Here is a 14,896-nt window from a genome sequence, read left to right on the forward strand (position 1 = left end):
CCTTTATCTAAGAGTTTCAAAGCTGTAGAAGTTTGAATTCAGTGTTTAATGTTTCTGTATCTTGCAGTCTAATCCATCCAGCTACGAATTACGCGAGAATGTAATTTTAGCACATCTAGTCATTTTATCTTACTGCAAACTTTGGAGTAGACTAGGCCGTTGAGCAAAGTGAAACTTGATTGCGAGTCCGATACACTGATAGTTAGCAAATTGGGAATTTAATTGAGTTTTTGTTAGCACTTTGCTGCAAGCAGCATGTTTAGGAGAAGTTTGAGTTTGTACTCTGGAACAGTGTTACTCGCACCGAAAGGGAGACTTTGGAGACTAGGGGAAGTTGCAATGGCCTCTTGAATAGATGCTACTAACCCTAGACAAAAGAGGTGTGGGGGGCGAAATCTGTCTGTTTGCTCTTCTTCATACTCCAGCAGTCATTTTGAATACAAAATCTTCTGAACTGCACCAGCAGAAGATCTCTCTGCCTCTTTGTCCCCTGAGATGCTCCAGGCCGTATTACGCTGGGCCTGCCTGCTGAGCGGTACCGCTGGGAGTTTTGGATGGCTTGAGGAGGCAGTGGCTTGCCATCAGGCACTCGTGTGTACCCAAGGGCCTGGGCGGTGGCAAGTCCCGGGGCTGCGGTCGCAGCGCGGTGCTGCGCCGTCGCAGCGCGGTGCTGCGCCGTCGCTCCCGCTGCAGGGACGCGGGGGCCAGGCAGAGCTCGTCAAGGCAGCACACGTCAGGAGGAGAAGCGACAGCTCGCATAGGAGCTTGATGAGGTGAAGGCTCGTAAATGAGGTTGTCGACAGACTTGTAACAGTGGTGCTGGCTGGGCTTTGTGTTTTCCATCTGTGTGAAAAATTTCTTGTATAATTTTTGAAAACAGATGCCCGGGAATTAGATTCCTTCGCTGTTTCAGAAGTAATCAGTTTGGGGGTTTTTATTCATCACAGTCTGACATTTGTTAAGATTGGGTTCTGTTGAGTGGAAGAGAACTTTTTCATTACTTTAGCTGCAAATACATTTGCACTTTTAATGAGCTTGAACCTGCAGACTGCCTGTTCAGATCTCTACTCAAGTGAGTTTGACGTAATTATGGAAAGAATGACAGAACAAAGGCTGTTTACCGGAATACTTTCAAATATTTTTCTGAATATAAAAACACAAGCTTTCTGTCCTAAAGAAAAAATGTTATAAAGTAAATATACTTTTTAATATTTTTCATACCTTACCTTCACTGAAGTATTCTTTTTTTTGCCGTAACACACGAGCTACCAGAGATTGGTTTCCTTCACCTGAACATGCACTATATTGAAGGCTGTAATTAGCTTCTTATTGCACTTGAAAAGCTGGCTTAGGATGAAGAGATTTCATGACAGTTAAGTCAATACATATTTTTCTTCTTTCCAACATAAAATTAGTTACATATTGAATTTTCTGAATTTTCTTTTTTGACTGTTCAGATATCTTACAGTAAATCACTAGAAAAGAATCCCTCAGGTATAAATTTGCATTGTGTTTACAAGTAGTGCAGCTACACTTCTTACTGTTTAGTATTTACATCTGAGTTTTCTGAAGTTTCTGTGACACTTTTAATTTCAGCTATTTTCTTTAAAGTTCCTTACCCAACTGAAGCATATTTGCACGTTCTTTAGAGGAAGAAAGAAAATTCATTCTCTCTTAGTAAATATTTTCTCTAAATTGCCAAGTTACTATTTTGGTGGCTTCTTAAATTATCAGCAAGAGCTACGAAATGCACTAATTCCTAATCTTAGAAATACCATAAATACAAAATCAACAGCTGAACGTTAAAAAAAATAAAAAGGCACCAAAACATTATTGGAAGTGCAAGTGGGAATATGAGTCACAAGTGCAGATCTGTCCTACTCCTGTGATTGCATATTTTCTATCTCTAGCTGACACCTCCCAAGTAAGTCCAACTTCACTTGTGTGCAGTTACAAACTGTAAACATCTGATGTGTTTCACAAACTATTTACCGGTTGCTATGGTACTGGTATCACATTGTTGACAATGGAGAAAATACATGAGCTGCAGTATGCGTTTCATATGTTTTCTAGAAACTGTAAATGAAAATATAAGCTTACTTGAAATGGGCTGTGAATGTTTATGTAATAGTTAACCATCATAACTAAGGATTAATGATAGTGGGGAAAAAAAAAATAAAAATCTGTCCGGGGTATTTTCTGGACTACCATAAGAATTTGTTATTGATTCAGTTTAATACTGTTAGGAAAATTAGCCCTAATCTATGAAATACCATATGTACAAAATGCAATTAGGAAAAATAATTCTTGTAATCAATTTAATTTACTATTTAGTATTAAATACTGAATAGTAATACATTTGCTTTCAGAAGTATAATGTATATAAAATTCATATAAAAAGGCAGTGCGGTCAGAAGACTTGACCAAGGGGCCTTATAAATTTAGAAATACAAACAGAAAGCTGCCATGGTATAATATGGAAAACACAAAGTAATGTGCCTGAGAATAGCAGTCACGTGGAAGACCAAAAGTTACATGTGAAATTCTGTGCTTCTCTGCTATAGTTTGAGAATCTGCTGTAGTTTAAGAATTTTCCATCAAACAAGATGGGTTACATTTCAGGGTTAATGAAACAAACCGTTTGCTGCCAGAGAAGCAGTTTAAAAGCTCTTTGGGAACTTAGGCTGGTTTAAAAGGATGAGGCAGTGGTGTATAACAGCATGCAGGTCTGTGCTGGAGATGGATCTGCTGAAACGACACCTTATTCCTCAGTCACCTGCTGATCCAGGACGAGGTACCCCCAACTGATGTCTCGAGAGCTGCTCTCTCCGTGTCCGAGTCAACTGGTGGCTCGTGCTCCTTATTCCAGTTTGTTTAGGCTCAGGTTTGGAAGCCCATACTCCCTTAATAACAATTTACTGTTAATTCATCATCGCTGCCATGAGGTTAAACACCTAGAATTACATGTATCTGTTGTTCCAAATGTAATTACGGTGATAGAAATCAGCTTGTTCAAAAGGTGCAATCAGTCATCAAGGTAAAAATTTTATTTGATTAACTGGTTCAGCTAATACAGAGAGTGCTTTATTTTAGTGGCTTTCATAATATGATACTTGTCATGCAGGATGTTACTTATAATGGAAGTAATGTTCTAGCAAGCCAGGAACAAATTGTTAAGTAAATTATGAAGTGCACCTGCAGCTCCCCTTAATTGCAATGGACCTTTTAATTACTGTACTACATACTGTTCCTGACTAGGATAAGGAACTAGATCTTTATGGAACATTAGGTTTTAATCTGAATTCTGAAACCCTTCTGTGTGCACACACATACATGTATAGATATAGATATAAAGTAAATATCTCTAAAAGAATTCTTGGAAAGTCTTAGATCGAAAACATCCCACATTGCTCAGATAATAAAACTCAATCCTCCTGATCAACATTTGAATTAGTCATCAAAGTAAAAATCTTTCCTTCATGACTAGAAAAAGTTTTAAATGTTTTAAGGGTTGCAGTTGAATTCATAAGGGTGATAAAACTGACAGTGTACTTAAGATGAAAAAGGAATCTTGCCAATGCTGTCTCTGCTAGGAGACAAGAAATCTTTTTGATTTCTCATTCAAAATACTATACAGCTCAATAATTTTGCTCTCAGGTGCATTGGGTTGAACGCTACGCCTTTTTTTGTGCCAGAATTAACGTATTTAAAGTCGTATCTTTCTCAGGTTTCTCCTTAGGGGACCGTCGCATAACGCCTCCACTGAGCTATGCGCTTTACAAATGAGTAGCAGTGATAGGAAACCAAAAAAGTAAAACTGTTGCTGAGAGCTTAGGTTCTGGGGAATCTGCTCAGGCCGAGGAACAGAGGTTTTATCGCGTGGTTCACGGCGTCGCACTGGATGACTGAGTCCCAGACTTCCATGGAACTGGGGCAGAGGGGGACACTGCCTCAGAAAGATTTGAAGTCGTGATTCTGCTCTTAGGATTACGGGGAGCCAGAGATTTTGTCATTTTTATAGTTGCAGTGCTGCAGATCTCAGCATAGATTAGCATCTGCCTCAGTTTCACAAAAATGAATGTTTTGATGGCTGGTTTCAGATAACCTATTTTGGCTTGAGAAGGGCATTTGATCTCTCAAGTACACATACACTTCTCGGTGAAGAACGCTGTAGTAAATGTAATGCTGTAAAGTTGATTCTTCTCTGCACATCCCATACGACCAAAATGGGTAAGTCTGTCTGCATTAGGAACATCTAGAATTTCTGGCTGCATAACAGTATTTCATCAGAACTTCAGAGCTGTAGTACATAGGCACAAGAAATATTAGAGTCCAGCAGCATCAGGACTTTTCGTTGATATGGCTCGCATTTCCAGAAATCCTAGACAAACAACAGTTCTTGAAAAGAGTCATGCAGGTTTCCATAAGAAAATTTAAGACAATAGCAGGGCTGTTAATTGGATTCTTTTGCTGTTTGCGGTGTTCACTTTTTTATGTATTTGTGTGAATGTAAGTATATGTTTGTATATATACATGCATACCTTTATTTTTGTTGGTCTATATATGCGTATGTGTGTGTGTATATACATAAATAGAGACATAAAGAGTTTTGGAGTATTTTGTTGTTCTTACAGTAAATATCTTATCTTTCTTTTTCCTCTAAAGAGCGATTTGGCACCAGTGGCTTGTGTTTGTTTAATCTCTAAGCAGTTACTGTGGAGTAATTTGTTTATGAGCTTAAAAAAGAGCAGTGGTGGGCTCACATGTCTAGTAAATATTAGAATATGCTGTATTAAGAACGAAAGCAAATAAATCTCTTTGCTGATTTAAAATTCCATTCTAGATCTAAAGCAGGAACTTGATCTAGAACTTTTATTCAGAGCCTGTTCAGAGCAGCAGAAATTTGCCAAGCATTTCAGTTAATTTATTTTTAAAAACAGTACTTTCATGCTCTAAGTGTAGTTATGAATATTGGCCTTTGTGTGTTGAAGATACACTTTCTCCTTGGTAAGATAGTGAGTTGTTTTTAGAGTGAAAGTTGTTATTGGACTTCCAGTGGAGCAGTTGTCAGGTGTTTGTTACTGATGCCTATTTAACTCTATGAAACACATTGGGAGTCACTCTCATGATCCTGCTGCCTTTATCATCTCCAGAAAACACCAACGTTTTAATTAGGACCCATTTTGATAGAGGCCTCTGCAATATTTTCCAGCTTTGAAGCACTTTTGAAACATAAAAAATGACCTTACGTAACAATGATTGCATCAGCTTTGCTGCTGGCTTTACAGTATCAACAATTCTCATTCTGCAGTAGATTTCCTGACTAAACACTTTATGCTATTTAATAGCATTGAGTTCCTATTTCTAAAAGAATCACAATTATTACCTTTCCTATAGATCACCTTGAATTTTAAGTCTGTGATTAGGTATGATTTTCATATTCTGGATCATGAAATCTTACCTTTGTTGGTCCTCTTCTTTGACCTCTTGGTAGTTTAACTTTAATTCACCAGACAATAAATCTAGCTGATTACTTAACTGATAAGAATGTCCATCTAGCAAGCTTTCCTGCATTCTTCTTCCCTCCCCAGAGACAATCAATGGTACCTTTGTGAAAAATCGGCTGCCATTGGCCAAAAGGCGGTGGCCAAATATTAAAGTGGGTTAAATTCAGCTATCTAGTTGATCAAATAATTATTCTTTCTAACAAATTGCAATAAAAATAAATAAATAAATACAATGCAATAAATTATCTTATCAGTCAACATTTTACTATGGCTTTTTATTTTTACCATAACCTCCCAGATTTAATTTTGAAACAGGTATTTTCTACAGTTGCAGCATGTGAAATCATAAAAAGGAGCTGTTCTTGAAGACAACAGTACCTTTTAAAAGTTGCAATGTTGGCTTCTGAAAGCACCTAGAACTATTGGCAAGAATTTTTTGCCACAGGAAAATATGACACGGTGTATGTTGGTTTCCAAAGTCCACTCATGTCTTTTCTCTGGCAATATAAAGAAATGTAAATCTTTACTGCTTAATTTCTCTATTGCAAAAACCTAAACCTATAAACCTAATTTATAGGGGGCGGGGGGGGGGGGGGGGAAGTTTTGTCTAAATAACTTAAGTCGGGGGGGAAACAGCTTGAAGAAGGAGGAAAACCACAGCACCTTGATGTCCTTCTCCAGCTGGCGCTCCAGCGCGGTGCATGGGGGGTTTTCTGAACCGGGGGACATCAGGGGAGTGGAGAGACCCACCGGGAGCCAAGCCGTGGCCTCTCTAAGCTCTGCACCCGCCACAGCTGGCGCAGCTGCCTGGCCAGAGCTCCGGTGGGAACACGCTCTGAAGAAGGGCAGCGAAGCTGGGGGAGGTTCTAGAGCACAAGTCTTGTGAGGAGCGGCCGAGGGAACTGGGGTTGTTCAGCCTGGAGAAAAGGAGACTGAGGGGAGACCTTATCGCTCTCTACAACTACCTGAAAGGAGGTTGTAGCGAGGTGGGAGTTGGTCTCTGCTATCAAGTAACTTGTGATAGGATGAGAGAAAATGGCCTCAAGTTGCGCCAGGGGAGGTTTAGATTGGATAGTAGGAAAAATTTCTTCACCAAAAGGGTTGTCAAGCATTGGAACAGGCTGCCCAGGGAAGTGGTGGAGTCACCAACCCTGGAGGTATTTAAAAGACGTGTAGATGTGGCACTAGGGGACATGGTTTAGCGGTGGACTTGGCAGCGTTAGGTTTGCAGTTGGACTCAATGACCTTAAAGGTCCTTTCCAACCTAAATGATTCTGTGACCCTTGTCTGGTATAGTAGGGTTCTCCTTTCATCGATACACACTTCCCAGTAAGCACCTAAGAGTGTCTTCCTCCTTGTTTCCATAGTGTCTTTCAGTTTCTCAAAAGAGATGAGTAAACCCTCTCTACGCATTCTGTTGTAGCCTTGGAGCATGCAACTCCTTACTACATCTGGTTCTTAAACATTAGCTGACAAAAAATTGTCCTGTGTGAGGGTAGGTTTAAATTTATTGCTTACCTAAAATTCCAGCTACAATCCATCTGAAATGCTTGAGAGAATAGCAATCTATGGATATGCCAGCCGAGGTAGGGAAAAAACATCCTCCATTTAAACCTGTACTGCCTTTTACTAATCTCCTTTACATGAACTTTGTATATTTATTATGACTGAATGCATTATTTATTATTGGACTACATAACACTTAATAATATATTCTGCACTTACTTTTCTGTATGTATAATTTTTTTCAGCCATAATCACTGCAAATCCATTTCCTGAAAACATATTAAGAATATTTATAATGCACAACCAATATTTCAGGAAGAACTTAGTGCTTTTTTCCTATCTAAATGCCTTGAATTGACTCGGGAAATAAAATATCTGCCACTTAATTGTAGATGGAGAGTTTTAAATATCCCGTTCATTATTATCACTACTATATACTTAAATAAATTCTATAAAAACGTTAAACTTGAAGGTAAACAAAGAAATAATGCTTCATATTTTAGAAATTAACAGAGAGCAACTGTGCTGTAAAGAAAAAACCTTGAAAGCATGAGCTACTTAGTCATAATTATTTGGAAACATCAATGCATCGTACTGTTTTAGAAGGTTTTTCTTATCCAAGATATCCACTGCATATATTGTTGAAGTTGCTGCTTTCTTAATTTTTTAACTGCAAAAGAAAGGATGGATTTAGGACAATAGGTGGAGATGCTTTCAAAAACTGTTTGGTTCTTGTAAATTGAATAGAAACACTTCTCTTTTTCAAGAACACCTTTGTAGTGATGTCTTCTTGCCTGGCTTTTGCCATGCAGGAAAAACTGGTGTCACATGCATGGCAGCTATCGTATTTTTCAGGTCTCCTTAAGATGTGGCATGTTTAGTGCAGCCAGACTGTGAGATGTAGCAGCTCGATCGTGACGTCTGGTCAAGAGTGTTGTCTGGCACTTTACTCTGGTTTTTCATCTTCTATTTTAGAGAGGGTCTGTAGAGTGTTTATTCATCTACTATAGCAATTCTCATCTTGAAAGGATGCCTTGTTAAGGAAATGCAATAAACACCGATAAAATGGAAAGCAGGTAAAACACTAGCAAAAATTTTGCTGGTTTGCAAGTTGTATAAAATAATAGTTGAATTGTATGATCCTGGGTTTATTTTATAAATGTCAGCATTCCAACAGCATGATTCTTTCCCTCCTCAAAAAATCTTAGTGTATAAAAATTCTTGCTTATACCATGAAGTCAGATGATCCTTTTGCTGTGAAATGAAATTTAATTCAGCTCATATGCTTATGCCCCTCTTCTGTACTAGAATTTACAGTGCTGACCGAACCAGGCTTCTCCCATTTTACACTGTAACCAGGATGGTGTTATGAAAAAGGAATTTTCCAAATCTTACATTTTTTCTTCCTTCCCCCCCCCCCTATAAATAAGTGTTTCAAATGTGGAACACTTGAAGTCACTTGAATGCTTTTATTCTCTGGAAATTACGGGGGGGGGGGGGGGGGGCGGGGGGAAGTCATATAAGATTTTAATGACTTAAAGTTAGATTTCTTAATATATGGTGAAATGATTTGGGGATTTGGTTGTACAAACTTCTATAAGATGGATACTGACTGTTGGAAATTTCTAAATTTCTGTTCTGCTTGAAGAAAAGCTTTTAATCTATAGTTTCTAAGCTGTTTGTCAGACTGTATGTGTGTGCATGTGTGCAGGCAAGTGTGTCAAGCAACAATTCTTTTCAGTATTTTTTTGTTAGATGATGTAAAGCTGACACTTTTTATTGATTCTCTTTTGCCTGAAGCTTATTCATATAGCTTTTCTAAAGAGACATCTTTGCTTAAGTCAACCATCAGAAAAAATAGTTTCCTAAAACAAGAAAAAAAATTGTAAATAAATTATGGTGTAGTTTAAAATAGATGTCATTCCATTTGACTTCTCAGAGTATTCGATGGGCACTGACCATCGTGGCAAGTATGGGAGACCAGAGGAAGTTAAAAACATTTTCATTCTGCCTTAATACAGTTTTGTATTCAGAAATAATATATTAATAATACTGACCTTGATTCTCCTCTGTAATGTTGAGTTATATTCTTAAAATACTAATATGACCTCTTATTATGTATAATAAATGACCTAACCTCACAAACTCAGTTGGATCTTGGAAATAACAATAATAAAAAAAAGCTGGGTTTACATCTTTTGCTTTGATCTCAAATAACCTTCATAAAATAACAGCAACAACCAAACACTTATATTTAATAGGTTATTAATTGTTCTTTAATTTTATTAAGAATTATTTAATCTTTCCATACAGGTAAGACTCTATGTCACCTCAGTTTTGTGAATACGTTTGGAGGATAAATTGCAAGTGATTCATATAAAACATAATTTTTCTCCTTCAGAAGAGACCCACCCATAATGTTAATCCCAAAGGGCTCACATTCTGCTAATGCTCTTCCCTGCTGCCCTTGAAATTTTTCTCACGCATGTCTTGGTAACCTTGGAAGTTTAGGCACAAAAGTTCAGATCTCCATGTACTTATACAGTCGTGGTGAAAGTATCTTATCTGACTTTAGACAGCTGCAATGTTTCTGTCTTTGTTGGTCATCGGGATTTTCTTTAATGAAAGAAAAATGTTGCATGGGAGAATTCATCTCTTCCTATTGTAATCATCTAAGATGAATCCATGTATCACACCCTAGAAACACCAGCTGGCCTTCAGTGAAGACAATCTGGGTGAAAATCATCAGCTGAGTTGTAGATGTAGACAGAGTAGCCATCTAAAGTTAGGTGAGATAAATCCTATCCCATTACTTCTTAAGGACTACAAACCTTCCCTATGTTTTGTGGATCTTGACTGGAACGCTTTACACAAAGGATTGTGGCATGGTCACCAAAATATCTGTTTGTACAATATGTCCAAATGGGTTTAAGTGTCAATCTTACAGATTCAGTTTGGTAAAATTTGGTGCTAGAATTCTTAGTTTCTGACACTGGGCTTTCCTGCTGTTAGTTCACACAAAAATGTGATCTGAATTATTAACAGTTCTAGTTCTGGTATGCTTGTTTGCTCCCTGCCGTATGTAATCTGGAAGCTGAATTTAGTGATATTGCAAATTATGACTTGAGTTTTTCTTTTAAAATACATTTAATGCCACGTTAAAAGGATGCTGGTCTGATAATTTTGATCTGAAAAAAAATCGATGGCACACTTTTAAAAATAATTCATATAAATGAGAAGAATTTGTTTTCTCTAGTCTTTATTTTAGTATTGATAAGCACTTCAACATAAAAATAAATGTATGGACACATTTATTTCACATTTTTATTACAGGCTAGAGGAAGAAAAGAATATTTTATCAGAATTTCAAGAGGACTTGAACAAGTTGATTTTATGGTTAGAGGAAGCAGACAGTGTTATTCGTATTCCCCTTGAACCAGGGAATGAAGACCAGTTAAGAGACTGCCTTAGCAAAGTAAAGGTATCGTGAATTTTATTCTTAATGTTCTCTTACTTTATTAATTTGACATTGAAGAAAATTAAATGCTATTTTCAGAGGAGGCTTCTGCCATCAAACACAGCATTCATTTAACTTTTTTAGATAAATCAAAGTAGTGGAATTTCAAAACCCAGATACAAATATATACTGATCATACTAAAATCAGAAAAGTAATGGAAAATGTACTGAAAGGAAAATATCTATCCTGTCACCTAGGTAATTAATCGTTATCTTTTTCATCCTCAGTTTTTTAATTCAGAACTTGACCATTTTATCTGTAAAACATTTCTCTGTAGGTGTCTTGTTAATCTTTTATAACTTCTCACATATGAAATGGTATTCAGAATTTCACAAGAGCACCTAGAATTGCATGCGTAATTATAAATGTCAACTGGTTAAAGTATCACTGCAACATTTTCTAGACTAAATCTCTAGGTGACGTTTTAAAAATACTTTTAAAAAACTAATAGAATATTACTTGTTTGTTTTTAAAAGCTGTAATATTTTCATGAAGATTTTAGAGCTTTTGGACTATACTGCAAATAAATATATCCAGTAGAAGTTGCTCTGTTTAGTTTCTGAAATGTGTCCAATAGAATGACTGTGTTTAATAACTTGTACAATAATAAATAAAACTGTAGTTGGAAAATGCATATTCCTTATAGAATACCTGCCTAAAGGTTTCCTGTTCTCACTTGAGGATAAGGACTAGTTACCTTCTATGCCAATCCAAGTTGAACAAATTCAGCAAATGATGGAATAGAGCATTAAACTGTCTGAAGGAAACTCATCAGAATTTCTTCTATCCTTCTTTCAACAAAATCTGAAAAAAACCCTAAAAGATTCTTCAGTAAAAATCTATCTTCAAGTTTCTTTTTAAATAAACAAAATTAGGATAAATAGTACTGCATAGCATTTGAGGAAATGAAAACTTAACCATGTGCTGAGTTTGTCCCTCTGACTCTTTACCATAAGATGCCAGCGAGTTGGACAGAAGGTTTGTGAGGCTTTGCCTCCATTGTCGAGGATATCAGAACAAAGGCGAAGAACTATTTATAAGGAGTGTTAGATGCATCTTATACTTTGCAGACATGATTACACATTCAATGTCTAAATCGATTGTTTAGAACCCTGAAGGCTTCTACTCTTCATTTATACAGAAATATTTCCCAATTGTAGTATTCCCAAGGGATACATAATCCAGAATTAAAGGTGATAGCATCTTTTATTTGTATCTCATTTTTACTGTCTACCTTGTTCTTTTTGAGCTACACAAGAGAATGCATCCTAATGCAGCAAATAATAATGCATTGGCTTGCAGTGTGGCTCATTTCATACCTACCTGTTTATGTTAATAAAAAAAGAAAAAAAGAACTTGAAGAACTTTGTCTTTTAGTTATCTTATCCTTACTTGATGTTAAAACCCATCTCCAAAGTGCTTGCTCTTTACCATTTTAGTGGTTTTTAAAATTCATGTACATGAGCTATTGAGTGTCCAGAAGTGGAATTTATCATGTAACAGTGATTAATATCCTGAGAAACCCCATATTTTGGCTTTTAGGACTCTCTTGAAGCTTGATCCACTAATACAGTCTCTTTTGGGGGGAGTTTTAGCCCTCTACATTCAGAAAGCAATGGTTATTTTGTCTTGAATTGAGTTTATTCCTTAGCTGATACACAGATCGATAAGGGCGAAGATAAGAGAGCTGAAAATTCTACCACAGTTCATCTTAACTGCTGTATTTGTCTGTTCCAGTTAAGAGTTGAAGAGCTGCCGCCACACAAGGGAATACTGAAACGATTAAATGAAACCGGAGGAGTAGCACTTGGAAGTGCATCACTGAACCCAGACAAAAAACATAAGCTTGAGAGTACACTGAAAGAAGCTAACCATCGCTTGTTAAAGGTTAGACATATTAGTGATATAACTGTGGTATAAAATTTTAATCTGCAGCAAATATTTGCAGTATATATTTTCTGGCATGTATTATTTTTCTCTGTATGAGGACGTATTTGTATGCATAATGAACCTGAGGAAGAAAAATGTGTAGAATACACTGCCATGAGAAACAATGACAGCAAACCATGACCATTAGTGCCTGAAGTGATGATGTTGCATCCAAATACACTCCCTAAATTACAGGTCTGCTGCTTAAGGGTGGAATGCAGAGCATCGTTTTTGTAGCCTAGTTGTTTTGAGAGTACAGCAAATATTCCGTCTTTTGTGACTCGTGTATGAGAGGCAGTAGTAAATGGGTGATTGCCTTTATGGAAACACTTCTCAATTCTCCTCTTTCCCTCAACCCCAAAGTAGAAGCTGCAACCACTGTTTCACATTCCACCACGCTTCTTCCAACCTTGAGCTTTGAGTTCTGGCTTCTGTGTAGCAAAGTACCACTCATTTTGCTTTCTGGGGTCTCCATACTCATGGAGAAAACTAAGGGAGGATTTTGTATTTCATTGTTGAAGTAGCATGTTTTTGTGTTGGAAACTCATGACAACGAGTAGCAAATCTGGTAAAGAGAGGTAGATAATTTGAATGCCGTCACGCAGCTTCTGCTTCTTACGTAGCAGAAATGGTAGAAAGCGTTGTCTGGAGGACCACCACCCACGATATGGATTAGCCTGGTCAGAAAAGGTCAATGTAGAATCAGCTGAAGGATTTCCATTGAGACTGATGGCAAAATCAGGATCTGGGAAGTTAACTTGTGTGTCTATTTGTTAAAGTTACCTGGATGCCGGGGGAAAGAAGAAAGAGGAATTTATTGTGTTTAGCTCTGGGGAAAAAAAGGTGATAAAATCTTCTTCTGAGTACCTTACTGAAAAGATAAGCTTTCTGGTCAAGAATACTACATCCTGATTTGTTTTGGTTTTTTTACCAGTTCTGTGAACACAGTTGAATTTCAAGCACAGACCTGGGAAATAAACAGGAACTTATTTGATGTGGGACTCTTATTAGTTTCCTCCTGACATAAACAGTCTGGCAAGGTTCAGAATATTAGCTAATGGCTCAGGCAAAAGTGGATAATAAATATTGATCACATTCACAAACTCCAAGTTGGACACACAAATCATTATTTGGGTGTTTGGACAGAAGTATCTTTTTCTCTACAAATGGGTTTCTGAAATCAATGTATATAGAAGAATTCAGAACACTTCAGTATCAAAATAGTGTTATTTACTAGCTGAAGTAAGCATATACCTAGCTGAATTTAGGCACCACAATCTGAATATCTGAGCTGTAGTATTAAAAAGGCAATGTTAGTTTTCAGGGAAAAAAATATTTTACTTTCAGTAAAATTACACAAATACATTTTAATGAAATCTGTGACTTGTGTCTGAATGTAAGCTTTTACAGATTAGTCATATACCTGAAAACTTTGCATTTTCACTTTCTGCTTGCTGATGCAGAAATGTTCCAGGTTACTTGTCACAGTGAGAGCAACTATGAATGCTGTTGAAAGTAGGTAGGTCTAGGATGAAATATGGGGGACAAAGCTACTGTTTAGTGAATCATTCTCTTTACAGTTTGTCTCCTAGATCTAAGTAATGTTTCTGGCAAGATATTAGGCTTGGAATTTACCACTTGAAAATTTCTGTTTACTCCTAAAAGAGACTAAAACCAGAAAATTGAACTTCCATTTGAGATCACTACTTAACTGAAATCAAAATAATGTGGTCATCTACCCATGGAGATGTATAAAACCTGAGAAGTTCTCAGTGGCCCGTGGCTAAAGAATCTGAAAAATGCAGTATATTTTTCAAAAGGAACAGAAACTCAGTTTGAAAATTAGAAGACTCAAATCCGTACATGTTCTCTGAAGGTGTTCTCCTTCTATGAAGGTTTTCTATTTCCCATATCACAGATATTTAAAAAAAAAAAAAAAAGGTAAAAAAAAAGTGAGAAGCTCATTTGGGGATTTCTGTCGTTGGATTTTTCCAATGAAACTGAAGGGAAGAATATTTATTTTTTTCATTTACATTTTTTCTGTTATTCACAATTCGTGTAGGAAGCCTCATTTGTTTTTTCACTTTCTCCTCTGAAATTCTAGGGTCTGTAATAAAATTAGAAATCATGGAAAGAAAGTCTGCAGGCCTGACAGAGGGTCATATGTTGTCTTCCTTCAGTTATAGATCTGTAAGCACTGAAAAAACCCCCACAGATTTTTACTGTGAGCCAAAGCTTACAGCTCTGGCATTTCTGTATCAGGCCAACGTCTGTAGGTCACCGGAGGATGGTTCTGTAGTCAGTTGTTTTGATGAGGATGTATTTTTTGTGTTCCTCAAAGCACAGTGGACAAACATCATCACACAGAAATTTCTCTGGGGCTTTTCTGTCTCTCCATCCCCTTCTGAGAGTATATTTTATACTTTAATTCTTTGT

At 36.9% G+C, this 14,896-nt stretch overlaps 1 protein-coding gene across 17 annotated transcripts in view; it reads left to right on the forward strand.

The window, feature by feature from the left end:
• DMD (dystrophin) overlaps positions 1-14,896 on the forward strand; it is a 1,191,992-nt gene that overhangs the window by 758,698 nt on the left and 418,398 nt on the right. For all 17 annotated transcript variants that reach the window (XM_049835325.1, XM_049835324.1, XM_049835302.1 and 14 more), the window contains 2 exons: positions 10,347-10,494; positions 12,269-12,418. In XM_049835325.1, the coding sequence (XP_049691282.1) occupies positions 10,347-10,494; positions 12,269-12,418 (298 nt within the window). The remainder of the gene's footprint in view (positions 1-10,346; positions 10,495-12,268; positions 12,419-14,896) is intronic.

This window comes from Accipiter gentilis, chromosome 32 (genome assembly GCF_929443795.1).
Source record: "Accipiter gentilis chromosome 32, bAccGen1.1, whole genome shotgun sequence".
In the NCBI taxonomy this organism is placed as follows: domain Eukaryota; kingdom Metazoa; phylum Chordata; class Aves; order Accipitriformes; family Accipitridae; genus Astur; species Astur gentilis.